Source organism: Botrytis byssoidea (genome assembly GCF_014898295.1).
Source record: "Botrytis byssoidea strain MUCL 94 chromosome Unknown BBYS_037, whole genome shotgun sequence".
In the NCBI taxonomy this organism is placed as follows: domain Eukaryota; kingdom Fungi; phylum Ascomycota; class Leotiomycetes; order Helotiales; family Sclerotiniaceae; genus Botrytis; species Botrytis byssoidea.
Window position 1 is genome coordinate 180,151 of NW_024065878.1, and position 26,790 is coordinate 206,940.

The following is a 26,790-nucleotide window of genomic DNA, read 5'->3' on the forward strand; positions in this document are numbered from 1 at the left end:
CACTAATCACTCGAGTACTTCGGGTCCAGCCACAGAGGATTAGTCACTAAAAATGAGGATCTTCCAACAGATAAGTCAGAGCTGAAATGCTATAGATTTCTTCCAAGTTTTCACGGTGTGTTCCGAAAGTCATCAACAGAGATTTAGGAAGTTTGTTGCAAACATCTAATTGAATTTCATTAGCTCGAGAGGCAGCATGAGCTTCTGGTGCGTATCAGATCTAATGCAGCTTGGTAGCTTTGAGTATCTTCAACCCCGACGTTGCTCGTTTATACAAGGCTCCGGATCACCAAAAGAGGCAGGATCATTAAGGGAAAGCTTGAAATGCTGATTGTATCCTTTTATAGATGAATTTCGAATCAATAACGTTATCAATTCAGAAAAATGGAAAGCGGTGCAAAGGACTCACTCGTGGTTTAAAACGGAACTTAAGTAACATAGAATACGCCATCGCTCTGGATGTTGAGAAGATAGGCGAGGCGAAGTATGATGGGCGAATCCAAAATAGACCTGGTCAATTGATATTCTTCCTGCTTGGAACAACTCATGTCACAATAGGGCGCTACTTAGTGGACAACGAAATCTTCGAAGCTAGAACTTTCTCTACTTTGTTCGCAAATTGAATTTGAACGTACTTCTCTGGAGGTGATGAACTTGTGTTGGCGTCCATTGATAATTATGTAGCAGCAGAAGATCTGAGAAGTTAAAGCTACGACGAACTGAGTTGAGGAAGGAGCTTCCCATTACAATCTTGCTCCTTCATCACGATGCCTCTTCCCATCGTGCCCACCACCATAATTGCTCTTTCCATTGTGACCTCGAATAAATACTATGACTTGAATTCTGATTTTCTACAATCTCTGAATTCAAACACGGTATATGACATGATAACCAGACTCAAAGTATCCAATACATCTACGCATCGCATCACTTATTCTAATACCAACAGAATTCTACCCCAAGCAATTGCGTATTCTTCGTTATCAAACCCCTTGCCAAGATTATCCAAAACCATCATCTACTACCCCTCACGATGGATTCTAGTAACCCAACGCCCTCATGGTGTCTAGTCTGTCGCAAACGCCTCACTCATCCATACACATCAGGACACGGCAGCGATGTGCCAATCATACTCTGTCTCCCCGAGATCTCACCCCAATTACCATACGACCACAAAAGAGAAGGTCACAACGGGATATATCTACACAAAACCTATGCGACTGATATATTTCAGCAATTGAACCTACCTTCGTCCTTGCATCTTACTGAGTTCGATTTCCAAGGAGTTGGCTTCAAATTCCCGCCAATTCAGGATCCTAAAGGGCTGCAGATATTTGTTCCTGTAAATGGTTATGCGATGCCGGAGGTGCTGGAACCAGTACCGCAAATAGCGACTCAGACTTCAAGAATGGCCTTGAATGGATGAAATGTATGTGCTTTTGCTTTTCTTTTTATGTATCGTTTTAACAGCTTTCAGGCGTACCTCTTCCATCTTGTGTTATTCTTCTTTCAATTGTTTTACTGGGGAACGTTATAAACGCGACCACGCGCACCTGTTATGTCGCCACAGTTCAGTGTTGGAAAATGACGTTGGAGCTTATCGAAACCATCCGTCTTTCCAAACAAAATCCACCAGAAGTGACCAAGGGTTGCTAGTCTACGTATCATAGAAGAGGCAGGTTGTTGTGGAAAAGCCTCATGAGTCTACAATAGTCCGGAAGATTGGATTATAAGTTTATAGACTCAATTAATTGTATCGAGCAGTAGAATTTATCATCTTCGCACCATTGCACAAGCTACATGAAAATACAACGTCTACTATTAATTCTCCATCTATATCTCTAGATCATTAAAAATATTCATGCGAAAACCATGCCCTATACACTCTTGCCAAGCATTGTTTCTACCCTCAGACTATCTTCCGCTCTCAGGCTAATGTCTTTCCTTCTCCATCACTCCCAACTCGCACCACACCTTCACAGCCGCCTCTCAACACTACAGACCCCATCCCATTCTCCGATAAGCAACATATCGAACATAAGGACTATCATATGGCCCACTCATTCTCGCATCAGGCTCCATGGTTCTAGCCACATTCACGGGCTGTCTTCGTACAATTTCATTCGATTGATTGTTACCGTCGTGTACGATTCTAAGAGGTGAAAGTCGATTTTGAGGAAATGCGTAATAGTCGCGAATGTTGGTGGGAGTTAGATGGCCCCTTGGAGGAGGTCCTGGACGGTGCGGATAGACGTAGACATGATAGGGATTCATAGTTATGATTAGATTGAGGTGGATCAGGATTTTATTGATGTCGCAGTCAATCTTAAGCTGTGGCTACGTTCTGTTTGGATGCTTAGGCTTGAAGTGTTATTTCGGCTCGGAAGCCTAGCTATCGGTATTGATTTGAGTGATTTTGATAATTGTCGGTGAATTTTTCCAGAGGTCGAGCTGTATTTGATGATGGAAATGAAGGATGGAAAAATAATTACTTACAAAGCGAAGCCTTTTATAGCCAACTTCTGATGTTCTTCAATATCATACATCTTCAATTAGCGCAGGATGATTCATGAACATCATTCTCTGCTAAAAGTCTTTCTATCACTTCATCAATATAATGAAAGAACCACTGAGTCCAGGTGTTTGTCCTATCAAACTGGAAGTAGGATTCGAAGGCAAACTTACAATCAGTTGCGAGGCGAGATTGCGAATCGCGGGACTTTCTCCACTACAGAACGCCCTTATAGTTTGCCATAATCTGATGGATCGAAGATAAGAATGCCCTAATATGATAGTGTTTATTGAATGAAGGCATTCATAGATTTCATTCAGATCTAAAGTACAATTCTTCATTCCAAAAGAGCTTCATCGTAACCTACGAAGATGTGGATGAGATATTCATGTTTGTGAATAAGATAGAAGTGGGTTTAGAAGATAAGTGCATATTTGGAGCTTAAAAAAGGGAGTAGGTTGCTTGCTTGCTTGATTCTAGATGACCTGAATAGTTGCGTTTTGGTGTAACCACAACCCCTTCCAACGCCAAAAAACCTTGGATACCTTCCACCCGACGGAAACATATTATTCCAGCAGCTACTGACAATATTCTCTTGGGCCAGAGCAAGGCAAAAATTGCCGTACCGTGAGATTGTGGTGCTGGTATATTTTTGTGGTCGCACTAAACCCGATGCGAGCTCGTGGGTGAATCGTGAAATTCGAGAAACTATTGTCGATTTTTCTTGAAACATAATAAATTGTCAAGTATGGAAATGCTCGATAAAGTGACTATGAATGAAGGCATTGGATTACTGGTCCCTCCATAAAAATGTATTCGCACATGAAAAACAAAGAAGCTAGCCTGTGAACCTCTCCTTGGATTTGCACACTGGAAGACCACAACTTACAGGCTTCGTCTTCGTTGCTAGCAATTTTCAGACTTATAGGGAAGAAACTCGCAACACACAAGATAATACATAGAGCCGTCCGGGTTTCAGACCACGAATTTCAAATAGATTCCAAGCGAAATCCACACCGAAAAAGTTGATTGCATTCTGGTTTTCCCGTGATTAATATTCAACACAGTGAGCACACGTATTCCGCGCAGCTTACAAATTTTCATGACGCTTGACATGTAAGCTCGCTTGAAAGAATTTCTATCTTATGGCGAGTCAAACTAAACGTTTACTGAACATATGTTGGATAAATAAGCTGAGTATTCTGTCTATCTTGGTTTAAATCTGCGATGGTGGCTTTACGTTGGGCGGACTTAATGCACCATAATATGACAAAGCTGTGATGGTTGTCTGGGGAGACGAGTAATCTTGCATGCCTCTGGGATAATTGAAAAGTGTATATAAAGAGAGACTTTCCTAGGAAGGGGGTGGAACAAAATTCAAACAGAAATTCATCAACAAGTAGAGCTAAACAATTCAATACAATGCTATCTTCCAATTCAGTACTCACCTCCATCCTCATCCCGATCAGCTTGGCCGTTGCAATCCGGCGTCCTGCAACACCATTCTTATGGGACGTCTTTCACGCTCCCGAGCTTCCTGTTGTTGACCCATCACATAACATAATTACACAATCTCTCCTACATCCTTTACACTTCGCCAGTCGACTGCCGTCCTCGTTGATGCTCCAGTCAACATTGGAACGTCTCATGCACTAGCAGACTGGGTTTCCGCAATTATCGGCAACAAAGCCCTAACCCACATTTACATCACTCACGGACAAGACAACCATTTCCTTGGGATCCCAGTTCTCCAGCAACATTTTCCTGATATGATTGCTGAAGCCACTGAACGAAATATAGCACATGTAGCCGAACAATTGAATTTTGCAGAATTTGTCGAGTCCTGGTCTGCTACATTTCCAGATCAGATACCCACCCAGGATGAAACAATCCAGCCGTTACCTCTCGAGGGAAAATTTTATCTTGAGGATCACTTGCTTCAAGCTGTCGGATTCGGACAGTCGGACACATATAACACGACAGTGTTACACATTCCTTGTCTAGAGCTCGTGATAACTGGCGATGCCGTGTATGGAGAATGTTTTCAATATCTTGTTGAGACCAATACCGCGGAATTAAGGGCAGAGTGGATAAGAGCTGTTGCTAAGATCGAGACTTTGCGACCAAAGATCGTAGTGCCGAGCCACAAGCAGATTTGGGATGGATATGGGAGAGATCATCTTGAGAACACTGGACAGTATATCAAAAATTGTGAGATCTTGCTAGAAGTGACAACGAGCGCCGAGGATTTGAAGAAAAAGATAACGGCTTTATATGTACAGAGAGTTGGGGTCTGGATCTTGGGTACTAGTTTCCTAACCAGAATAGTATGAAGGGAAGAGATCTCTTTCCGGCTCCAAGGATGTAGTAGACTCGGAAGGATATAATCTGTCTGATAGAATCAAGGAAATAGCGAGGATATGAGAGCAGTCATAATATAAAGCCAACCTCATATCTTCGCCCAAGACATAAATAGCCCTTCGTTACATTCAAACCTGTTGAACGTTGACTTCTTGCATTGTTTTGGTGTCATCAACGTGCTTTGTGGATGCAGTCTTTCAGCTGAGAAAACAGGCACAGACCATCCATCACAAATCAACCCCATCCACATGATATACACGTGATGCTTCCTTTTTGCATTTCTTCATATCTTCATGCGCTCTTTATGTCAAACACTTATAGCAACTAACTTCCCGTCTTACAGTACCGCTCATCTACTAAACACCATGTCAGACATCAAAACCCACTTTACCCCTACCCAGTCCATTGACACGGACAGAACCCAGAATATCTAAGCCCGCAAAACTAAATCATCGTCCCGTACGAGTAAAGTTATCAATAAATCAAGATACTTCGCAAATTAAACGGGTGATGAACAATGCATAACCAATGCGCATTTGTATGGTGGGTTGGAAGGGCCATAGGTGGGATGTTCTATAATTGGCTGGTTCGGGTGGTTGTGAAGAAGTGATGGGCCTGGAACCGAACCGGGGAGTGGGGCCGGGATTTGGTAAGTACTCCACACATTTAGGAACGAAGATAGAGGTAGATGAAATTACATACTGGATTTGAGTGTAAGACGTGAGTGATTGTGGTTTTTCAATGCTACTGGAGAGATCGGTGAAATAGTTGTGTAGCTTCGATGCGGATAGGCGAAGGCGAAAGTAAGATGCAACATTCAAATGGACCCTTGAAATTGCAACCTTCAAATCAATCTAAAATGTGGCAAGTTCATACGTCAGAGTCCTTCCAGACTATCATTGCAGATATAGTTTGCTTCATTTTGGTATCGTATGCTATTTATATATGTGCTACCCTAATTTCATCCATCCATCATGCATCCATTCATTGCGAAAATTTCATTAAAACTATGTACAAAAAAGGCCCCCTCCTAAAAAAAAAAAAGCTATTCATGCCAAGCTAGCAGTGATGTTAGGAAGCAATGCTTCGGTAAATTGCCACAACATAGTAGAATCTTGAACATGGAAAGCAGATCCAGTGTAGAAAGTGTTTCGTTGACCTTGAAGGGCATACAAATCACTGTAGAAACCAGCAGCAATGGCTTCAGCTGGAACCCATAACTCAAATGGTGTATGTCTGCTGTATGCGAGAAGTTCTGGTGTGCTCTTGGTCATACCGGTGATTTGGAGTCTTTCAAGCTCGCCATACATGGCAGCACGGACTTCGTCGTCAGAGATAGAGACTGCGGAACCGTAGTAAAGATTGAAGACATCTGGGATGGCAGTAGGGCTGATGGCATAAGCGGCTGGAAGAGGTGGGAATCCGTAAGTGGTGTTGTCGGCGACATTGACAACAGAGATACCGGTTGGGAGACCAGTGTTACCAAAAACACCAACGTAGTATCCGGAGTTGTTGAATTGAGAGAAAAGAGTTTTCTCCGAAGTGCTAAGATCCCATCCTGCAAGATTGTTAATTTGAGGTGTAATGCTGGAGACCAATTTTTGGGCAATGATGAATTTGTAGCCGGAAGGAGTGCTGATGAGGACTTGAACACAATCACCGCTTCGGTCTACTGACACAATTGTTGCGCTCAGGAAAACGCTGTCGTTGCCGATAATTTCTTGTGCCGATTCGTAGATTAAGCTATTATCCTGTGCAGACGTTGCTAAAAAGCCAGTGGTAAAACATTCGATGACACCGGTACCAAAGTTCTTGAGCACGTATAAAGTAGGTTTGGCCAATAAATCTCCCAGACCCTGAGCAAAGTTGAACATGAATCCAAGGAATTGATCGCCGAAATTGTATTTGATTGCGAACTCCCCAAAGGTGAGCAAAAGATCTTCTGGTACTGGGTTTGGTAAATCATAGCCATTTTCAAGGTATGGATATTTTGCAAGTTGCTCCATGTACAGCATGAGGCCAGCGGTAAAGTCAGCAGTCGTATAAGTAGAATTCTCAAGACCAGTTCGAAAATCGGCATACACGCTTGATTGAACATATTCTGTTGTGTCTGCCGCTGCCAAAGTGATGTTAAGACGTGCAGCATAGTTTTTGACAAGTTCGATGTTGTGGAAGATAATAACACCATAGTCGTCTGATATTCCCGTTGCAGGATCAGTATAGGTCTCTGTGTGACCTCCCATGCGAGATTTATTGTCGATGACCGCCACAGTCTTGCCCGCGTCGAGGAGACCAATTGCTGCATAGGTTCCAGAGGATCCACCACCAATCACGACCACATCTCTCTCAACATACTCAACGTTGTGGTATGTAACACTGTTAATAGTGACGGAAGAAGTGATGTTTGATACCGCGGCAAATGCTCCAAGGGAGAAATAGCTTGTGAGAGCAGCCAAAAGCAATGGAGTAACTTTGAAGATAGCCATTTCAATGTTGGTAATTGATATTGACACTTGAAGGAGGATATAGGGAGGAAGTAGAGAAAGAGGAAGGTGAAGAAGGTGAAGATGCTGTGAAAATTGGAATGATAATCAAAGGTGACGCCAGACTTTATATATCTAAATGTCAGAACAAACGCTGAGCCAGATATTGAAAAGCGTCTGTGCTTTTACATGTCATCCCACTAAGGATTTTATGTCGTTTGTCCCTCGCGGCTCATCTCAAGATCTGTAAGATACCAGATGGCAAGTAGCATGGGGTTTAGTTCTATCAAATTCCTCTGGATCTGATTGACCAATCATATATCATGTATTTCGAACCTTTGCTTCAATGGAAGAATTCTGGAAGCATATAGGACCAAGTATCCTTTTACGATTCATGATATACTTGGATGGAGGAATCCTGAGTCTGTGATTAGCAGCGGGAAGGTTCGCCGCATTGAGTTTCAACCCAGTGTGTGGGTTAGCCATTGTTGATCCTGGGAGATCCTTCACAGTTGAAAGAAGGCAAGCTTGCCCCGTATCTGAATCTTTGTCAATAGCGTTCCATTACCATGTGGGCGGAAGGATTCGCATACATATTGAAGAAATCTTAAATTTTGGATGTAGAAAGATTTTGCGTTTGAATCCACGTGTGTTGGCGTCGTTATCCTGGCTCCGAGATGTTACCACTAGCGGGTCTTGCAACTTAGTGCACGCACCCGAAGCATAAATATGAACGATTCTACCCCCATTTCTCACGCAATAAGCTAAATTCTTACTTCACTCCAGAATGAACTCTATTTTTGGGTGGTGGAGCACGCGTTAGCCAGATATTTTAATTTAAACTCCATTGTTCTTCTCTTCAAACGCGTTCGGTTAATATCGATAACGTGCAGACATCTATTCCCAGCCTCTTGAACCAAAGTGGGGTACCAAGAATCATAAATGGGATATTAAGCAAAATTTGACGGCGACACAACGTGATTGCGATCTAGATATGACTAGAAAGGCATCGTCACTTTACAAGCTTGACCTCAATTATCAACTCTAATATGATTCAGCTCATTTCACACTGACTATTCGGATTCTAAGCGCCCGGAATCTCGGGAATAGAAATCTATTCTTCGGAAGGTCTGCTTTACATCTGGCAAATGCTCGGCTACATGTTGTTTAGTGTAATATACAACATTAACAGCGTGGATTTCAAGTCTAACGGTGTTTTTATTTTCTTTGAGAAATGAAAAAGACTGTGTCCACAAAGCTTGTGGGAAGTACAGTTCATACGACAAAGCACAGAAAAGCATTCTGCATTTCCACTCGCTGTATCTACAGATTGAATGTTATTAAAAACTTCAGTGGCATGCTCAGCAATACCCTTTGCTACACAAAGTATGATTGTCCTGCAGTACCACATGTCAATGATGAAAAATCGCGAGAACTGAATGTATTGCAATGTATGTTCTACTTCGATCGAAAGGATGGAGTGACATACACAATCCTTTGCCAATATTCTATACCTTCTTAGCTTGCTGTGTCTGACCTTGTACTTCTTGTACCCGTGGGGTTCCAGGCGAGCTTGCCTCCAATATCATTTTTCGTTGATCCAATTCCTCAAATATTGCCCAATCACCGATCTGCTCATCGAAAAATTGATCCATATCCAAGCCTTGAATCTCAGCCTCCTCTGTGACGCGCAAGTGCATTCCTGGGATGAATTTCAGGATATAGAGAAGAGCGCAAGATATGAGGAATGAGTACGCTGATATCGCGGTGATTTCTGCGAACTGTTTACCCACTTGAATTCCATTACCATCGATACCACCGGGAGCTGAAGTCACTCCGTCGAGCATACTGACTGTTCCGGAGTTAGCTTAGGTATCAGGCTTTTAAGGACAAAAACACATACTAGAGGATGTTGCAAATATTCCAGTCAAAAAGCTTCCCACCATTCCACCGATACCATGAAGTTTAAAGACGTCCATTCCTTCATCGATATGGAGCCATTCGTTTACATTCTGCAATAGCGCGCAAACTACTGCGGTTATGAACCCAATAACCGCTGCCAGCCAAACGGAAACATATCCTGCAGCAGGAGTGATTCCCACAAGTCCGGCAATGGCCCCCTCACAGGCTCCCACGAGACTGAATCGGCCACCATGTTTGACATAGTCGACAAGTACCCATCCTAGCATTCCGGTACATGCAGCAGTATTGGTATTAAATCCAGCAAGCATCGCTCTGACAGAAGCGTTGAGAGCACTGCCTCCATTGAATCCAAACCATCCAAACCAAATTAGCACGGTACCTAGGAATACGAGAGTAGTGTTATGTGGCCTTCCATGGGACTTTTCGCCGGTGTGCTTGCGCTTTCCCAGTACAAGAGCATATGCCAATGCAGACCACCCAGATGCAATGTGAACTGGTCCACCACCAGCAAAATCCAATGAAGGGAGCTTTTTCATTTATTAATGAATGCTGTTTACACAAAATCTGCAACTAAGGAGAAACTTACATTATACAGCCAACCATTAGAATTCCAAGTCCAATAAGCAATAGGACAATAAACAACTGTTGCCCACCAAAATCCGAATACCAAACTCGGTACAATTCTTCCTCTCTCGAAAGCACCACCAACTACAATCTGCACTGTACAGGCACAGAAAAGCAATTGATACAAACAAAACACAATTTCCGGAATTACAGCACTGCCTGGCGACGGAGCAGCCATCACATTTTTGAGTCCGAAGTTCGCCATATTGCCAATGAAAGGTCCAGCTGTACGCGAATACGCAAGTGAGTATCCCCAGAACATCCATTGAAAAGTCGTCACTGCCGCTACGAGAAGCGATTGAAATAACAAGGTAAGAGCGGATTTTCTTCGTGCAAGTCCACTGTATAGGAGTCCGATACCGGGAATAATAAGCCAGACGATGAAGCCGCAGAAAACTATATATGTGTAGTGGAATTCCAAACCGGAGTATTGGGCGTTGACATCTACAAGTTCGGGATCTCCGCCATTGGGGATGGAAGAGTTGAAGACGGGGGCACTCATGGTGCTGGATGGGTGCGATCAATGTTAGGTTGAGTATGAAGCTCCGCTTCCGGTAAATATGTATAGGGATCGAGACTTCATATATGAGGAGAGAGGATTCTCCAAGTGTTAAGTATCCCATCCCATCTTTCACATCCCTCTAAATCCCATTCCAAGAACTCAAACTTCATCCAAGACCCTCACTCCCTTATCGTCTATCCAACAAACCACCTCCTCGGAAACCTATAGAAACGCTCGCATCAGCGGTCACCTTCTTGGCATTTTCTCCATACGTCTTTTATCTCACCTCCCCCAACCATAAAAAAAATGTTATTCACCTTATTCTAGATCACCGGCACTACATTCTTCCTATGCTTTACGAAACTTTGATAATGATAAGCTCTGGGTGGATGTCAGGGGTGCTGATAAGACGCTTGGCGGTCAGACATGGGGAAATTTTTGCTGATTTGGGGATATAGGTGGGCCCAAGTTAGAGCTGTGATGGAAGTCTATATCTTTCAAATTGAATACATACATATATATCAGTAAATTCGGGCAGTGATGTCGTTTTGGTTTTTGAGCCGGTAAAAATGATGGTATGCTTATGTGGTGTCATTAGCCATTGACCGAAATGCCAAAACGAATGATGAGCCAATTACCGCTTGTGCCTCCTACCAGAATGTTAATATGATGATTAAATACTTTTTATACAACATAGGAGCGATGACAAATCACCATATTCGTTCGCGACATGCGATGAATAATTCCCGTGAAATAGATAAGTATCAAATAAGAATGGCTATCTCAAACCACAAATTTGTCATATATTTCTAGGCGACGGCCCATTTAATGAAAAAGCATTGGTATCATATCAAATCCGCAGACTGCCCAAACCCTGAACCCGAAAGATATACTCCTCATCTCAAAGGTCCATGCTGGCCCTCCCCCGCATTCTTGACCCCCTTCGCGACACGTGCTGCTCCACCTTCAATGCCCTCTCCAATATCTTTGATGCCATCGCCTACTGGCTTGCCTGATACATGCTTGTTAGCTTATGTTTGCCTTCCCTAATGATCTCCTCCTGGTATCTTTATCTCATTTCCCCTTGTTTGAGATGACTGGGAAAGATGGAATTGCTGACTAAAGGTATGAAAACAAGAAGTGAACTTGTATATAACGAGGAAAAGTAAAAGGATGACAAACCTGCATTTCCGGTAACTCCATTTACAGTCTCTCCCAATCCTCGTCCAACAGCTCCAACTACACCTCCCACTGTGTTTGTGACGCCTGAGACACCATTGCTGTTGAGTTATGTTAGTCTAGATTCCGTTCCGTGGGCGAGAAAATTTGAAGTATTGCATCTATAAATGAGAGTATGATTGGGAAGGGCAGAAGAGCCGAGGATAACATGAGTGCGAGAGAGAAGAAAGGAATGGAAGGAAGAGAGATGGGGAGGAAATAAACAACATACCCAACAGTACTGGTAACCCAGGTAACACCACCCGAAACTCCAGATTTATCGTTGATAGGCATATTTCTTTTTTATTTTTCCTCGTTTGCTAATTTGTTTTGTTGGGATGAAATAGACAGTTTGATTTTAGATTGTAATTTTCGATATTGATAAAGATTGATCTGCGCTTTCTGGATACACATACATTTATATACACATGCAGAGACGACAGGAATGATGAATCTAAGATCTGACGTCACAATATCGCAGGGGTCAAAACCAGATCTTCGGTTCCAGACAGGGATTTGGTTGACCTCGTAAAGGTCATCAGGGACCATAGCCACGCTGGTGGTTCGGTTTGGTATGTTGTCAGATCTGACCAATAAGATGATACGGGATAGATTGGAAGAAAGAAGGTTCGAAGAAACTCGGCTAATAGATTTGCGGAATATGTATCTACCTACCTATACTAGACAAGACTCCGAACCTGCTTGGTATCATAAGCTATACATTAAAGACAACAGCCCAGGCCTCCAAGACTTTACAGTCTATACTCCTGTCCTAAGAAGAGGTGAATTTTCAAAGTTTTTGTAACACCACGGCTGATCATCACAACTTTGCCTCTTGCATCATTTAAATATCGAGGCTCTGCTGTTAACGCTGGTCAACTATCACCAGAAAGAGAAACAGGTCTTCACTGGGTTGATCTCCCAGGGCTTTGCAATCTACCTTTTTAGGACTGCACTAGCATATCCCTTGGATCGACCATTGTCTGGAAATCCTCCTTCCGCTAGTCGCGGAGGATGTTTATTTTCCACAAATTTCAGTTCATACCTCGCGGGTGATCTGACAAGTCTTTAGTGACAGCCCTCAATCCTGTATTTGCTTCTTCAGCAATGCAAAATGTCCAGTCTTAGACTTCTTGAATAGATTGAAGGTCTCGAAGATTGCGCAGCGAGCCTAGACCTGATAGTATATTGCTCTTTGAAGAATTGTGGATTATTAACCTTCACTTTGCACCGGCTTTTTGAAAAAGATGATTCTTATAGAGAGATCAAATGCTCGAAATGACTTCGTCGTATGAGATTGATTTGAAAATTAAGAACGTCCCTGAAGTGCAGACCATCAAGCTTGAGATACCGATAATTACCCGACATCAGCCATCACATCAGGCAACGCTGAAGGTCAACGTATAAAATCTCATCAACCCTTGTAATCTCTTATCGATGCTATCAATAAGGCCAGCTTGGTATCTTTTTCGATGTTCTTTGTAAATCTAACACAACTCATACAAATTAACGTTCCTTTGTATTGAGCAATACATTGATTTGTTTTGCAATTCTATTCTTACTAGATATTCCCCGACTATATACGCATGGTTTCTTGTAGTTCATATATTTCAATTCGTGCAGAGAAAATATCTATCTAGCTCCTTGTGAGCGCATATCTGGCGCAAAGATGTGGCTGCCTTTTACCTTTTTATTCTTCTGCATACTGCAATTGGCAGCTTGCGCAGAGGACTTCTACCAAGTATGTTCTTTTTCTGTAGCTCCAAGAAGCTTTGCGAGTGTGGAGATTGAGAGGGCAGAATAAAGGCTAATTGTGTAATAGCTTCTTGGTATAGACAAGCAAGCTTCAGAAAGAGATATCAAGCGCGCATATAGGACTTTGAGCAAGAAGTATCATCCGGACAAGAACCCGTATGTATCACCTCTCCACTGAAGCTAGAATCACTACTAATGTGATGCGCAGAGGAGACGAAACAGCTAAACAAAAGTTTGTTGAAATCGCCGAAGCTTACGAAGCCCTCTCCGTCCCAGAAACCCGCAAAATATACGATCAATATGGACACGAAGGACTAAAGCAAAGACAACAAGGAGGTCAAGGTGGAGGTCACCACGACCCATTCGATCTTTTCTCTAGATTCTTTGGCGGAGGCGGACATTTCGGCGGCGGCCATGGACAACGAAAAGGACCCGATATGGAAGTGCGAGTAGGAATACCCCTCCGCGATTTCTACAATGGGCATACCACCGAATTTCAACTCGAGAAACAAATGATATGTGAGGAATGTGAGGGATCTGGATCTGCCGATGGTCAAGTCGATACTTGTAACGTATGCCACGGCCATGGAGTCCAATTAAAGAAACATCAACTCGCGCCTGGAATATTCCAACAAGTACAGGTAAAATGTGATCACTGCGACGGAAAAGGACAAACAATCAAACACAAATGTCCCGTCTGTTCCGGTTCTCGCGTCATCCGCAAAGTCCAGACGCACTCACTAGTTATCGAGCGCGGAGCCCCCAAGGGCCGAACAATAAATTATGAAAACGAAGCTGACGAATCTCCTGATTGGGTTGCCGGTGATCTTCACGTTACTTTAGTTGAGAAGGAAGCGAATCTCGAAGAAGACAACGAATTAAAAGTTGACGGGACATTCTTCCGTCGTAAGGGCGATAATCTTCATTGGCGCGAAATGCTCTCATTGAGAGAAGCATGGATGGGATCATGGACTAGAAATCTTACCCACTTAGACGGACACATTGTGCAGCTTTCTCGCGAAAGGGGACAAACTGTTCAGCCGGGTCATGTAGAACATGTGAAAGGAGAAGGAATGCCAAAATGGCATGAAGACGGTGATAGTGTTTATCATGATACGCAATTCGGAGATTTGGTTGTGGAGTACACAGTCGTCTTGCCGGATCAGATGGACAAGGGTATGGAGAAGGATTTCTGGGCTCTATGGGAAAAGTGGAGGAAGAAGAATGGAGTCGATTTGGCAAAAGACAGTGGAAGACCCGAGACGCCAGTTACGGGAGGAAAGGATGAACTATGATGCATATATGTATGAACGGGGTAGAGAACAGCGAGTCGGAATTGGAGTTGAAGGAGTCCAGGTGGTCATCAACAAAAGTATCGGGAGTGAAAACTGATCGATTGAGTGAGTGATGCAATGCGAATGGAAATATGTATGAATAGCCCAGAGACACAGCAGCGAATTTTAGAAGTTCTTTTTGATGTTACATCATTTGTTAGTTTTTATCATACCATCACATTATATCATTCCCATGTTAAGAAGAAGGGGTAAAAGTTCATGTATCCGTCAAATATGCGCTCTCATAAATTCATTCATATTAAGAGACCTACACACAAAATAGATACATGGGTAAGAGTACATGACAATAATGTCCAAGGAAAGATTAACGAAACCATTCAGCTCTTCTCATCATAATGTACGGTGACAGGCATACAGCCAATCTGCCGACCTGCCTGCCTGCCTGCCTGTTTGTTGTCAACCAAAAGTAGGGAATGACTTCGAGGAAAATAGGTACAGAAAAAAGTATGAAATAGGGGGTAAAAAGTAGAAGGGGGTAACGTTCATATCCGATCTCATCATATCCAGTCCCGCCGTCTCATTATTACTTCCTCCTATTTTCCATTTCACAAGTCCAACGACATCTCACTTCTCTTCAAATCGATAATCACGAGAAAATCGCATCAAAACTTAGAGTAGAGCTAAGCGCGCAGATATCAGATGTGCGATGGATCGGCACGCGATCGATACCACCTCTTGCGTGCACCACCGAGACCATTGCTTTGTTGACCATTGGCCGGTTGGTCGGTGACGATTGTGTGGCGGTTGCGGTGGTGGATGTATGTTCCCTTTGTGATGATGTGTTAGTATTGGGATAGGGGGGAGATATAGAGTTATGGGGTTGTTGAATGAAGGGGGTAGAGCGGGGGAAGGTAAAAGTACGTGGAGAAGAGAGAGGGGAGAACGTACGAGGAGAAAAGAACCGAGGAAGAAGAATGAAGCCAGGAATGTAAAAGCGACATCTGATTTCCATCTCGCACAAGCGGAAGAACCGAAGACGCCGTACCAGTTGAATATACTGCCGCAGTTGAGGGGCGAGATGAACTAGATTTATCCGTTATGATTAGTTATATCCAGCTATTCATATTCCATGTTGTCGTGGGAATTGAGATGGAGATGGTGTGAGGAGGTAAGAGGAAGGATCGAAATGAGGGAAGATATAACCTACATCCACAAGTAAACCAAAAGCAATCATATACATAACAAACATCAAGAAATCGATCGGCCAATGAATGAAGCTCCAAGTGAACGGCAACATGAAGAACAAGCAGAAGAATAGACCTAAAGCAGCAACAACATCGGTGTAGATGAATCGTTTCTTAGACCATGATGGTTCAGCTCTGGCCGAGTGAAGATGTGAGCTAGTAAGACCGACGACGATGGTACTGAAAGCAAATTGGCCGATGCGAAGGGCCAAGGCTAAAATATCAGTCCCGTGCATTTTCAAATGTTTGGGGTTCTTTTCTTCGTATTTGTGTATGTATTGATAGTTGAGGTGAGTTATCGTGAGTAAAAGCCGCTTGACTGTAAGATTGAAGAAGGAGAAAGGAAGTGAGGGGATGATATAATGTCTAGATTTATATCTCCGCACACATCACACCACTTTGCAGCCAGAAGCAAAAAAAACCAGGTCAACTCACTCGTAACATGCAGCCGACCGAGATGCACTTACGCCATCGCCATGGTTTTTGCCCAATTCCTTCTTTATTTTCAAGGATTTCCTTGAAGCCCGGATTAAGTTCTCCGCTCTGCATGCCACCTTCACGTACGCTGGAACTTGTGAGTCTTATGTGAACGCAGGAGTAATATATACATGTTTAAAACCAAGGAACTAGAAATTTCATGGCTATAGTTGAAGTACTGATCCATCAGCAACAGTGTTTGAAGTACCGAAAGAGCAGACACGGGTATCTGCGGGGAATTTTCCTGGAAATACGGTTGTGGCGTCTTAAAAAAGGTACATGAGATGAAACGGCACGGGTATTCTGCTCCGGATGCTACTTTATGTGATTGCCATGTAGGAAATCGAAATGAGGTATAGTTGACAACGCACGATGATCAGTGTGTATGCCAGAAAGGCTTATTCGTTGTTTGGATACATTGGTAGTTCCGTAAGCCAAGAAATATCTTCAAAATGTATTGGTGATGACTGTCAAACCACATACAGTCCAGATCTGGAAACTTGATAGTGTGCAAAATACTCCATGGATTATGTAAAATTCGAAGAACAGTAGATGAGATGACATGTGATGTACGAGAAGATGAAAAATTCAACTACCAAGCAGGAAATGAACTCAATACATTGTGTATTAATTCTATCGATCTCTAAATTCAATGACCAAATGATCTCTCAGGCCTCAAATATCTACCGGATTCCTCGAAATTGCATTTCAAATATGGCAGAAAGTTGTTGGGAAGTTGGCAGTATTGCATTATCGTGGTTAATCTCGTCCAGTAGAACGAGTTTGCTTGACGTGTGGTTGCAGTTGTGGCTGATCATTACCGAAAAATGCTTTCTTGTGCAATAGATATTTGACTGATTGATAGTGTGGATAATAATCTGTCATTGAAAAATGCGGAAAGTTCACTGAGCATGAAGATATGTGGCGCATTAGATGTCTTTGTTCTCCGATCAAATGCGCCAGGCGAGGTGGATTGAGTAGCTGAGACCCTTTCAGTGGATATTGATGGATGAGAACTATCAAATTGTTGTTAGTCTATTGAGAAGAGTTCCGACGAAGTGTATGTATTGACTCAAAGTTTCACAATTTTCTTGCGTATTGTAATGTTAGTTTTGTCGTGGAAGTCAATGTGTATGGTCGACTCCTGGTCCACTACCGTTCTCGCTTCTGATGAATCAGCAGCTTGCAGCAACCTCTACATTAACAGTTTTGAATAGGAACGCCAATTCAACCAAAGTTTTCCAAGGTTGTTTTTTCTGTGTATGTCAATTAAATTCACAATGGGTGCTCCAGGAAACTTCAAAATTACCCTTCCGATTTCCGAGGAATCAGAAAGTCCTCCAAACGAAGAAATTCAACTAATTCCTGCATCATGTGCGCAATTTCCGGGATCCTTTGCTCCGGATTTAAGGAAAGATAAACGAAAAGTATCGAAAAGTAGTGGATTCAGTGATCGGATTGGTAATTTCCTCACCGATGGATGGACTGATGCAACAGTTTGGAAAAGTGCTGTATGTCGCTCCCATGAATCTTTCCTTGACCTACCACTGACTCTCCTTTCCATAGTTTATAGAATTCGTAGGAACAACATGCCTATGCTATCTGTCTGCCTTTATCAGTATTGCAATTCGAAATTCTGACACTACACAAATTGCGGCGTATGTTGGCGTTACCAATATTTTTCTTTTGACACTATTCATTTGTGCACTCGCGCCAGCTTCTGGTGGTCATATGAATCCAATCATCACTTTTGCGACGGTCATCACTGGACTTACCGGATTTCCAAGAGGAATGTTGTACATGATAGGACAGACCACCGGAGCAGCACTTGCGGGTGGTTTGATCAGAGGAAGCTTAGGAGAGCAGAAAACTTTAATGTGAGTTGACTCCCATTTTCAAGATTCGAGACACAAGACACCAAGTAGTGATGGACTTGCAAAGGGCTGTCAGGGTCAAGAAGCTCTTCTATAAAAATGGGCGTTTAGTAGTAAGTTAACTTGCGAAAGATACAATGGAGGAGGATGTTTCCTTAAGACAACAAACGTCAGCGAAGGACAGGCTTACCTGATCGAGGCAATTTTGACATGTATCATGCTGTAAGTCTCAGAATCTCCTTGTTTCGCCTTGATCTGACGACATAGGATTTTATCATTTGGTACTGCTCTTGATCCCCGACAGGCGAAGCTCTTTGGGCCACGCCTAGGTCCATTCATGGTTGGTTGTACATTAGGCCTTGTGTCATTTTCTAGTATTAATCTTGCGCCTGGATACCCGGGAGCGGGATTGAATCCAGCGAGATGCTTTGCCTTTGCAGTTGCGAGAGGCAATTTCGCTTGTGAGTGGGACTTCCTCCCTAAGCTAAAGCCGCTGCTAATATAAACCTCGAGATCAATGGATTTGGTGGTTCGGTCCGGTCACTGGAGCTATCATCCAAAGCTCGGTCTATCATTTTGCCCCACCATATCATATGGGAAGGGTAGATAGAAAGCATTCAACATGATATAAAGAATCTGAGAATATCTTGTTTGATAAACAGTATTTGGATTATGAATCGTGGACTATCGCCTAGAACAGGGACTTGTATAGAAAAGGTATGATCAGGACAAACAATGGTGTCAATGTGGTAGATCTCCCGAAGGCCAAATGTAAAATCTCATACTTTATATCAGGAAATTGTAGAATGCATCAGGACAAAACTCCAAAACTCCAAAACTTCAAAACTTGATACCCGACTCGAACATTCACATGACCCATGGAAGTGACCTACTTCGAAAGTTGACTGACGAAGTCTTCTTCAAGAATCAGAAATAGAACTCAACTGAAGAAACTTGCGAAATGGCAGCTGTGAAGACGAGTACTCTTATTAGAATGGCGATAGTTGGAGGAACAAGGAATGATTTGAATGAAAAGCATTGCGAGCGATGATGATGAGACGATTATACTCAAATGATACCAGAATTTAGAATTTAAAGAACACAATTTCGACATTTTACAGAAGAAGTATCCGTGAAACTAGAAGTTGGATCACAAGGATGAGGGGAAGCAAGATTAAACATATCCCACTCATACCGAAATATACCCGCGTCATGCTCAAATCTACTACCAAATCTATCGGCCAATTAAACAATGGACGATACCAATACGGCGACCATCCGAGAACTAAAATCAATCAACATCATAGATAAATATCTCCTCAAGTAACAATTCGCCATTGCGCCACATCACCGCGACAATGGCCACCAAAATAACACCCTTCGTCTTCCGATCAGCATTCAGACCAGCAAGAATAGCTTCAAGATCACAATGTCGGTCATTTGTTGCCGGTAGCAGGTTATCCAGCGATTCCCTCATGGTTGTATGTCTTCCTCATGGAGCTCCGATTGTACCGTCTAGCTACTGACATGAAATCTCACAGCATCGCGATACACCCGACAATAATGCCTCTATTCCTTTCAAATTCACACCTCAAAATGAGAAGATCATCGAAGAGATCCTCAAGAAATACCCTCCACAATACAAAAAGGCAGCCGTTATGCCGATTCTCGATCTTGGACAACGTCAACATGGATTTACTAGTTTGAGTGTTATGAACGAAGTTGCTAGATTATTGGAAATGCCTCCTATGAGAGTTTATGAAGTGGCTACCTTTTATACTATGTATAACAGAACTCCAGTGGGCAAATTCCATGTGCAAGCTTGTACTACGGTATGTTTTCTCCAAGTTGGCGGAGGATTTCCGCCTTCTTAACAAGTATTAATGTGATTCTCCGATAAATAGACTCCTTGTCAATTGGGTGGATGTGGAAGTGATGCAATCGTCAAGGCAATCGAAGGGCACCTTGGTATCAAGCCTGGCCACACCACAAAGGACGGATTATTTACCTTTGTCGAAGTCGAATGTCTGGGCGCATGTGTAAATGCACCAATGGTTCAAATCAACGACGATTTCTACGAAGACTTGACACCCGAGTCGACTGTCACATTACTCAAGGCGCTTCAATCCAGCGCCTCGGAAATTGCCAATTCGGAAGCTGGAAAAGGCGCCATTACAGGCGAAGATGGCAATGTCAAGTCTGGATCTGAGGTTGGAGAGGATGTAGGAAGAATTTATAATAAGGGAGGTGTTAAGGTACCAAGTCCAGGACCAATGAGTGGAAGGAAGACTTGTGAGAATATCAAGGGTTTGACGAATTTGACGAGTGAGCCATGGAGTAAGGAGGTTTTCAAGCCAGAATGGCAATAGGTTTTTGCACTTTGAACATTTGTGGTGGAGCGTGGGTTGAAAATAGAGGATACAGTTTTCAGATGAGGATTCGTATGTATATATCCTTGTATCATCAAATTTTGACATTATATGAATTTCCATGATCGCTAGTGATAAAAGACAAATTTCTAAAAATCCTTATATTTGTCCAAGACATTCGACATAGTTTCCACAAAAAAAAATGATTAACTTCCTTCAACCATCACCAGTCCAACGATTTCCATCTTGTATTGCCAGGCCTTTATCTCTCCACTCGCATGCCCTCGTTTCCTTCGATAGCCCTGCTTTCTTCAATTTTTGATGTCAATCTTACTCCTTCTCCTCCCACTTCCATAGTTCTTACTTCTGGCATAGTCTCCCTCGGTAGATTTCTCTACAAGATTCATAATCGCCAGGATAATCAATCTTGATAAATCTCAATATATGTTTACAACAGAAGAGTACATTGTGAAGACCAAGATGAGAGCGATGGGCATGTATGAGATGGGGTCGCTGTTGAGTGGGAGTCCGGGAAGAGATGGTGATACCATGAATCTGTAAAGTAGGAAGTTGATATTATGTATTATATGTTTCTGGGCTGCAGTATCGAGATTTCTTTGCCACCTGAGTGATATTGGAGGTTCGTGGCTTGATCGATACATCATTGCTAGCTAGGTATAATTGATTCGCGACTGGTCTACGCAGTGACTTTTAAATTGCGTAGACCAGCGAGAAGACGTTGGTTCTCCCAGGGTCAATAAGCTGAGATGGGCAGAAAAGTAAGGAGTGGAACGAAAGGGCCTTGAGAGGGAAAGTTTTGCCGAAAAGCAAATTCAGCGAAAGAGTATCGATAACTTGAAATGAAGAAGAGAGTGATTGATGATTGGGAAAGTACCAGAGCTGAATGAAGGCTTTGAAAGGTAGATACTGAGAAGTCAATGGACGATGGAAAAATGGAGGGAAACATGATGGGAATATTATTCGTCCTGATAATAATCTTACCGTGGGCATGCTCGACCGCATCAGACATGGTGTCTATTTCACACTTGAATCAATGAATACCACAGACGACCAGATGTGCATGGTACTTACGAATTCCTTGCATTAACTATCCGACACCTTCCATATTAGAACTCGCTGGAGTATTGTCTGACATGTCAATATAATCTTCGGCATCAACCTAGCTGACATACCCTACAGATATCTAGAAATCCCTCATAGATTACCAACAACTCTAATTCCATAGGATTCCATACTATCAGTAATTCCACAAATGATAACCAAGAGATTGATGTCGGGTGTAGCAAGCGGATAGAGCCACGAAAACCCAACACTTCTCACACGTTGTTGCTCTGTTTTGCCCCTATGGGAGCACTTTGTAGAATTTGTGTGAAAATCCATGAAGCGACGATGAGAAGGTTTTAGATATCGGGAGGCTCCGAACTCTGTATATTACCGCAGAAACAATGAGAAATATGTAGCATAAGTACATTGAGCGGAAGAAATGATTCAAAGATTCATCAGAGGTCCCCTAGGAAAGTGATAACCTCGCAATTCTGTGCTGAACGCTTGTTCTGAACTCTAGAAACGCGGTGGGACCGAAACCCTCAAGAAAATACACTCTCAGATATATCAAGATACTTCTTATCTTCTTATACGTTCAAGGGTATTTCATAGTACCTTCCGGGGCAAGATCGAACCTCAATGCAATGTGTCTTCTTTGAGATTTTTGGATATAAAGACAAAGATAGATGTCGTTATCAAAGGGGTGATTTATGAAGGTGGGACTATCACGTCGGACCTCGACTAGGGATGGGCGAATTATATAATCTTGGGGTTGGTTATATAATTCTATATTATAACGCTTTTTGGGCGTGATGAAATATTATGCCAAGATTATGCACGTGTTTTTTGGACTAATGAATCCATCAGGATGGATGAAAGTGGGTCGTTTTTGGAAAAAGTTTTTGACCGGTTCTAATTTTCAATTTAGTGTATAATTAGACCCAAAAATCAGGTGCTCATCATGTGACTTTGGTACTAACTGTCTTCTTTCCAAAATAGCTTCAAAATAGCTTTTTGTAGAGATTTTATAAGGATTTTTAGGATTTTATAGGATTTTATGATTAGTCATACATATAATGCGATTTGACTAATATTATAGTTATATTATATTTGATTGACGAATATGCGATGATACATATCATCAAATCACCCAACCCTAACCTCGACTGACCAATCAAGCATCCACTCTTCAATATCACCCATCCTTCATCTGGCCTTGTTTCCACCCAACCCATGAAGCTGACGAGTGTTTGGACAATATAAAAAAGGTGGATTTCCCACCCACCGATTTCCTCGTATTTTTGCCCATTATTTCTGCTTTACCCCACTTCCCTTTCTCTATTTTCCTGCTCACGATGAATACCAAGGAATATATCATAGATGTGCTTCAACACCTTTACTTTCCTGTTCAGTTCATGTTTGCCTCTGCTACATTTCTACCCGGCACCATTGTTTCCCTTCTCGTCTCTTCCAATATCGCTACTTTAAGTTCTGTCGACAAGTTCAAACATGCATGGTTTGCACGATTTTGGGCAGTCTATGGGCCTCGTGTTAGAGAGTCTGCAAGTACAAATGCAGAGCCTATGATTAAAGCTGCTAGAGGTGTTGTACTAGATATTGGTCCTGGTAGTGGTGAGGTATGTTTGTTCGATATCGTCATGTTGATAAAAGGAAGGCGGAGGTAAACGTGTCAGTGGCTAACATATGTTAGTGGCTACATGTTTTTGATAAATCAAAGGTCACAAAGATTTATGGTGTAGAACCAAATCGTGATCAATATGAAGCTTTGAGACGGAGAATTAAGGAGGCAGGTCTCACTGATATCTATGAGATTGCCGAATGTGGAGTTGAGGGTCTGGCGGAATGGGGCATTGAAGATGACAGTGTAGACTCTGTGGTTACCATTTTGTGTTTGTGTAGTGTTGGACAACCCGAGGAAATGATTAAGGATTTGTATAAGAAGTTAAGAAAGGGGGGCATATGGGCAGTTTATGAACATGTGATCAAGGATCAGGGACATTGGACTGACAAGTATCAATGTAAGTTCTAACCTACGGGAATGAGCCGAGCAAAACTAATTCATACTTAGCTTTGATCAATATCGCTTGGCCTCATTTATTTGGCGGTTGTTCCCTCAAGAGGGATACGGAGAAGTCTTTGAGAGGAGTTGGAAAATGGAGTAAGGTTGATTTGACGCATCCTGTTACGGAGGCTCCTTATGCTGTCGTTCCACATATTATGGGAACGCTGGAGAAGTGATTGTCATTCTTTCAAGTATACTCCACGAGGTAGCCCCTGTGAGGATTGAAATTTATGGCCATCTTATTTAGGGGACTCAGACGAGGGATGTATGCAAATCTATGAGGGAGATTGTGACAATGAAGAGGAATGCGGAATCACTGCTTAGTTGGTCCGAGGTTGCAAAGCTATAGAGGGAAGAGGAATTGATCTTATGTTGTTATTGTGTTGGATGTCTAAGCTCTTTTGAGAACTCCTTTTCATTGTTTTACAACAATTCTTTAAACACAGTGGAGCAGTCCACATTTCATGGAGATATCGAGAATGTTCACAATAATCACAATTATCAATGTTCAGAAAATAACCCATCCTGCTGTTCTTGAGTTAGTTATTGGCTCCAAGCACGAAGTTGAGAGTTATGAAATTCATCGTTGGACTTCGATGCCGAAATCTTATATATTTCACTTGCGCATCCGAATTGATGTTTTGAGACCTTTTTAGACTGACAATATACTCTCCAGTCCCTTCGAAAAGAAACAGAAATATGATTGCATACGAAAGACGATGAAAATATCAAATCCATTTGTAATATACTTTTGAACCGACACCCTGTTGAAATTCTTGAGTCGAGGTTAGAAATATATCAGGCCTGAGGCATTCACAAATTTCATGAACTTCAAGCTCTCATCACAAAACTTCTTCATTATTTACTTATAATTTTTTGGCAAAATTTAATCTATATTTCCTCGTAAATTTACGAGCGCCATACCAGATGCCTCAGCTTCTAATCATCCATCGAACATTACACCCATACCATAGACCCTGATGGCCGATCAACATGGCTCTGCTTCTACAGCAGATGCCCCACCTCCAAATCCATACTCAATGCCTATGAGCATCAATGTCGCAGACACTGTAGAGGAAGAAGAAGAAGATGATGAGGACGATTACGAATACGAATACTCTACTACAGAAAAAGAGGCAATTATTTCCAGAAGCTCTTATATATTATCAAGTTCTAACATGTGCGATAGATATTTTATGTAACTCTCGATTTAACAAATCCAAATGTTCCTATCAAAAGAAAATTGGTGAAAACGCATCCTCGTCGCAATGCTAAGAAATGGCTAAATCCTGGTCTTGGAAAACATCGAAGACACCTAGGAGATTCGACTACCATCGTAACTGATAAGGACAAATCTGTGAAAGCTAAAGGCAAGGGGAAAGGAAGAGGGAAGAAATCACCCGATGCCGAGGACGATGAGGACGATGAGGAAATGGCAGAACGTGAAGAAGAGCTTTCAGAAGCTGAAGCTGCACCACCTGAGCAAGTATCGATAGAACAGAAATCCGTCGAAGCTCCCAAGAAATCAACCGGAGAACAATACTCGACTTTCATCGCGGATACCCAGCGTGGAGGAGAAGCTTCAGCGGCGCCCAAACCAGAAGTGCAAATATTAGGATTGCATGAAGATCACCCAGTCGTGTCTTATGAGGGAAATATATATTACTGTCGATGGGAAGAGAATATGGGCACAGAGTTACTCTTCACAGCACACGATCCCGCGAGTAAATTACCTATTTTACAATCCGTATCAAACGACGTCGATTTACTAGCTGCGAGTTCAGCGCGCATAACTTCTGTCAACACCAAAGTCGAAGACAAAGATCCGGATTCTGGTGGGAAGGGTCGCAGTTACTTTTGGAGATCGGGTAATATCCGTGAGCTGAAGATACCGGTCGGTGTAGCAGCTTCTGAGCAGCGAAAAAATCAAGCATTCTTTTTGCAATCCTTGATTCAGATTAAAGAATCGAGGCGCGAAAGGGATCATGTTACAGTAATGGCTCAAAGAAGAAATACCAATCGACAATGGAGGGCGGTCATGAAACAAAAACAAGCAGCCGAAGTAGCACGAATTCGAAAAGCTATGGCGACAGGGAAAATGAGGAAATCTGATGGACAGCAAAGATTAGATCAGATGGCTAAGGATGCCGAGATTTTGGCCGCGGAAGATAAGTTGAGAGGCATTGGACCAGACGGGCGGAAGATAAGACATGGTGGTAGGAAGAAGACCGTAAATGCGGAAAATCAACCGATTCTTCGAAGACCTCCTGGCGGACTCACGAATTACCTGATGAATAATGCTGCTGCAGAGGATGAAAATAATGAAGAAGTGGATATGGGTCTTGATAGGCCCCCTCCTAAGACCAGGAACACACGGTCACATGCCAATGAAGAAGATGAAGACTTAGAAGCAGAGGATGATGGAGAGATAGAGTATGGAGAGATGGAGTATGGAGAAGAATATGAGCAAGGAGATGACGGGGAAATGGTTGTCGAAGATGAAGCCTGTTTTGAGGAAGACTATGAAATGGAATAGTTGAGGAGGTCAAATATAGTTTGAAGAGTATATTAATATCAATTGATTGATTTTAAATTTCAACTGCCCGTTTTTAATTCTCTTTCCAGTACGCCTTTCAGTACAACGTTCCTCCTTTCTCCTAATGTGCACTCAGCGGTGTCAATACTGGCTACCTTTCAACTTTCAATCTGTCTTTCGCCAAACTCTCCTGGTTCTCTACGAGCCGTGCAATCGCAACCTCCTGAGGTCTACGTTCCTCCCTCAATCCAACAAGTTGCCGTCACCCAACAAAGCGTCAGGTAGACATCCATAACATCTGATATGTATCTAACAGAAAAGGAATCCCAAAGATCGGGTAAAAACAGGAATTGATATACTTCTCTTCACGAACCACAGCGATGCCAGTAACTGGAACGAAAATCACAAGAATTATTAGGGCGGATGGAGCAAGTGGGGGCACTGCCAGTGTTAAGGACAAGTTACGATA

At 42.5% G+C, this 26,790-nt stretch overlaps 10 protein-coding genes across 10 annotated transcripts; 6 read left to right on the top strand and 4 right to left on the bottom strand.

Annotated features, from left to right (window-relative positions):
* Window positions 1-3,934: 3,934 nt before the first annotated feature.
* On the top strand, window positions 3,935-4,845 carry EAE97_011457 (uncharacterized protein; the record flags this gene model as incomplete). Its single annotated transcript, XM_038881972.1, has 2 exons — window positions 3,935-4,054; window positions 4,114-4,845. 2 exons carry the CDS (start codon window positions 3,935-3,937, stop codon window positions 4,843-4,845), a joined length of 852 nt encoding a protein of 283 aa, XP_038727198.1.
* Window positions 4,846-5,922: 1,077 nt separating this feature from the next.
* On the bottom strand, window positions 5,923-7,359 carry EAE97_011458 (uncharacterized protein; the record flags this gene model as incomplete). Its single annotated transcript, XM_038881973.1, has 1 exon — window positions 5,923-7,359. The coding sequence occupies one exon, from the start codon at window positions 7,357-7,359 to the stop codon at window positions 5,923-5,925; it is 1,437 nt and encodes a 478-aa protein (XP_038727199.1).
* A 1,505-nt stretch (window positions 7,360-8,864) lies between these two features.
* On the bottom strand, window positions 8,865-10,405 carry EAE97_011459 (uncharacterized protein; the record flags this gene model as incomplete). The annotated part of the gene is made up of 3 exons (XM_038881974.1): window positions 8,865-9,208; window positions 9,260-9,806; window positions 9,866-10,405. The coding sequence occupies 3 exons, from the start codon at window positions 10,403-10,405 to the stop codon at window positions 8,865-8,867; spliced, it is 1,431 nt and encodes a 476-aa protein (XP_038727200.1).
* An 896-nt stretch (window positions 10,406-11,301) lies between these two features.
* EAE97_011460 (uncharacterized protein) lies at window positions 11,302-11,917 on the bottom strand (the record flags this gene model as incomplete). The annotated part of the gene is made up of 3 exons (XM_038881975.1): window positions 11,302-11,417; window positions 11,588-11,685; window positions 11,856-11,917. The coding sequence occupies 3 exons, from the start codon at window positions 11,915-11,917 to the stop codon at window positions 11,302-11,304; spliced, it is 276 nt and encodes a 91-aa protein (XP_038727201.1).
* A 1,146-nt stretch (window positions 11,918-13,063) lies between these two features.
* Window positions 13,064-14,947, top strand: EAE97_011461 (uncharacterized protein). Its single transcript, XM_038881976.1, has 3 exons — window positions 13,064-13,364; window positions 13,446-13,534; window positions 13,587-14,947. Exons 1-3 carry the CDS (start codon window positions 13,293-13,295, stop codon window positions 14,671-14,673), a joined length of 1,248 nt encoding a protein of 415 aa, XP_038727202.1. The 5' UTR covers window positions 13,064-13,292; the 3' UTR covers window positions 14,674-14,947.
* Window positions 14,948-15,368: 421 nt separating this feature from the next.
* On the bottom strand, window positions 15,369-16,153 carry EAE97_011462 (uncharacterized protein; the record flags this gene model as incomplete). Its single annotated transcript, XM_038881977.1, has 3 exons — window positions 15,369-15,500; window positions 15,622-15,756; window positions 15,881-16,153. The coding sequence occupies 3 exons, from the start codon at window positions 16,151-16,153 to the stop codon at window positions 15,369-15,371; spliced, it is 540 nt and encodes a 179-aa protein (XP_038727203.1).
* A 1,521-nt stretch (window positions 16,154-17,674) lies between these two features.
* Window positions 17,675-18,894, top strand: EAE97_011463 (uncharacterized protein; the record flags this gene model as incomplete). Its single annotated transcript, XM_038881978.1, has 5 exons — window positions 17,675-17,905; window positions 17,961-18,271; window positions 18,401-18,490; window positions 18,536-18,729; window positions 18,782-18,894. The coding sequence occupies 5 exons, from the start codon at window positions 17,675-17,677 to the stop codon at window positions 18,892-18,894; spliced, it is 939 nt and encodes a 312-aa protein (XP_038727204.1).
* A 732-nt stretch (window positions 18,895-19,626) lies between these two features.
* Window positions 19,627-20,637, top strand: EAE97_011464 (uncharacterized protein; the record flags this gene model as incomplete). The annotated part of the gene is made up of 3 exons (XM_038881979.1): window positions 19,627-19,749; window positions 19,810-20,100; window positions 20,173-20,637. 3 exons carry the CDS (start codon window positions 19,627-19,629, stop codon window positions 20,635-20,637), a joined length of 879 nt encoding a protein of 292 aa, XP_038727205.1.
* A 2,420-nt stretch (window positions 20,638-23,057) lies between these two features.
* Window positions 23,058-24,375, top strand: EAE97_011465 (uncharacterized protein; the record flags this gene model as incomplete). Its single annotated transcript, XM_038881980.1, has 3 exons — window positions 23,058-23,339; window positions 23,414-23,741; window positions 23,792-24,375. The coding sequence occupies 3 exons, from the start codon at window positions 23,058-23,060 to the stop codon at window positions 23,959-23,961; spliced, it is 780 nt and encodes a 259-aa protein (XP_038727206.1). The 3' UTR covers window positions 23,962-24,375.
* Window positions 24,376-24,765: 390 nt separating this feature from the next.
* On the top strand, window positions 24,766-26,321 carry EAE97_011466 (uncharacterized protein; the record flags this gene model as incomplete). Its single annotated transcript, XM_038881981.1, has 2 exons — window positions 24,766-24,921; window positions 24,975-26,321. 2 exons carry the CDS (start codon window positions 24,766-24,768, stop codon window positions 26,319-26,321), a joined length of 1,503 nt encoding a protein of 500 aa, XP_038727207.1.
* Between the last annotated feature and the right edge of the window lie 469 nt (window positions 26,322-26,790).

What these genes read in the sequence shown, in the direction of transcription:
- EAE97_011461 (XM_038881976.1), top strand. Translation starts at nt 13,293, where the DNA reads ATGTGGCTGCCTTTTACCTTTTTATTCTTCTGCATACTGCAATTGGCA. An exon ending in GCGCAGAGGACTTCTACCAA is followed by an intron (nt 13,365 to 13,445) that starts GTATGTTCTTTT and finishes ATTGTGTAATAG; the next exon opens with CTTCTTGGTATAGACAAGCA. An exon ending in TATCATCCGGACAAGAACCC is followed by an intron (nt 13,535 to 13,586) that starts GTATGTATCACC and finishes TGTGATGCGCAG; the next exon opens with AGGAGACGAAACAGCTAAAC.